We start from the raw sequence: 562 nt of genomic DNA, 5'->3' as shown, positions 1-562 counted from the left end.
CTTCATCATATTTCTCCTCAAGCAAGAGGGCTTCTGCCATATCACAGTAAAGTCTTGCCTCCTCCTTAATGTCAATGGCCCTCTGGCACGCCTCCACAGCAGCTTCTGAGTCGGTGCGAGACTGGCACTGGCACAGCTTGTCATAGGCAAGGAACCTGACTTCATCGTACTCCTTTTCTTCTCTGAGGATCTGAAGTGGGAGAATGCAATGTCAGACTATATGGATTTGCTTCAAACCAAATTCTCAATAATAACATTGTTTACTATAATCATGATGTTAAATAAGGAACAATAGTAAACTAGCAAAAAATCCATTCTTTTAACTATTTGGGGGTAATGATTAGGTATACATAGCTTACAATTACTCAAATTATTAATGTAAACATCTAAAAACTGTACCTGGCAATATTCTAAAGTTTGCAATCACATAAAATCATAATATATTTGCAAGAACTAAGAAAATAAGAAAATTAAAATGTCCACAAAACCATGGTCATACAGCCAGACAGAAACATACAGCATAAATAACAGTATTATCAAACAATTACATTCCCAAAAACTG

At 35.9% G+C, this 562-nt stretch overlaps 1 protein-coding gene across 1 annotated transcript in view; it reads right to left on the bottom strand.

Moving 5' to 3' along the window:
• The window catches only part of LOC119586925 (dnaJ homolog subfamily C member 3-like), a 14,190-nt gene that overhangs the window by 5,062 nt on the left and 8,566 nt on the right, over positions 1-562 (bottom strand). The window contains exon 7 of the mRNA XM_037935654.1: positions 1-190. Within this exon, the coding sequence (XP_037791582.1) occupies positions 1-190 (190 nt within the window). The remainder of the gene's footprint in view (positions 191-562) is intronic.

The sequence above is a fragment of the Penaeus monodon genome, chromosome 22, assembly GCF_015228065.2.
Source record: "Penaeus monodon isolate SGIC_2016 chromosome 22, NSTDA_Pmon_1, whole genome shotgun sequence".
NCBI lineage: Eukaryota > Metazoa > Arthropoda > Malacostraca > Decapoda > Penaeidae > Penaeus > Penaeus monodon.
Note: the sequence above shows the minus strand (reverse complement) of the source record. Positions and strands in the feature narration are given on the sequence as shown.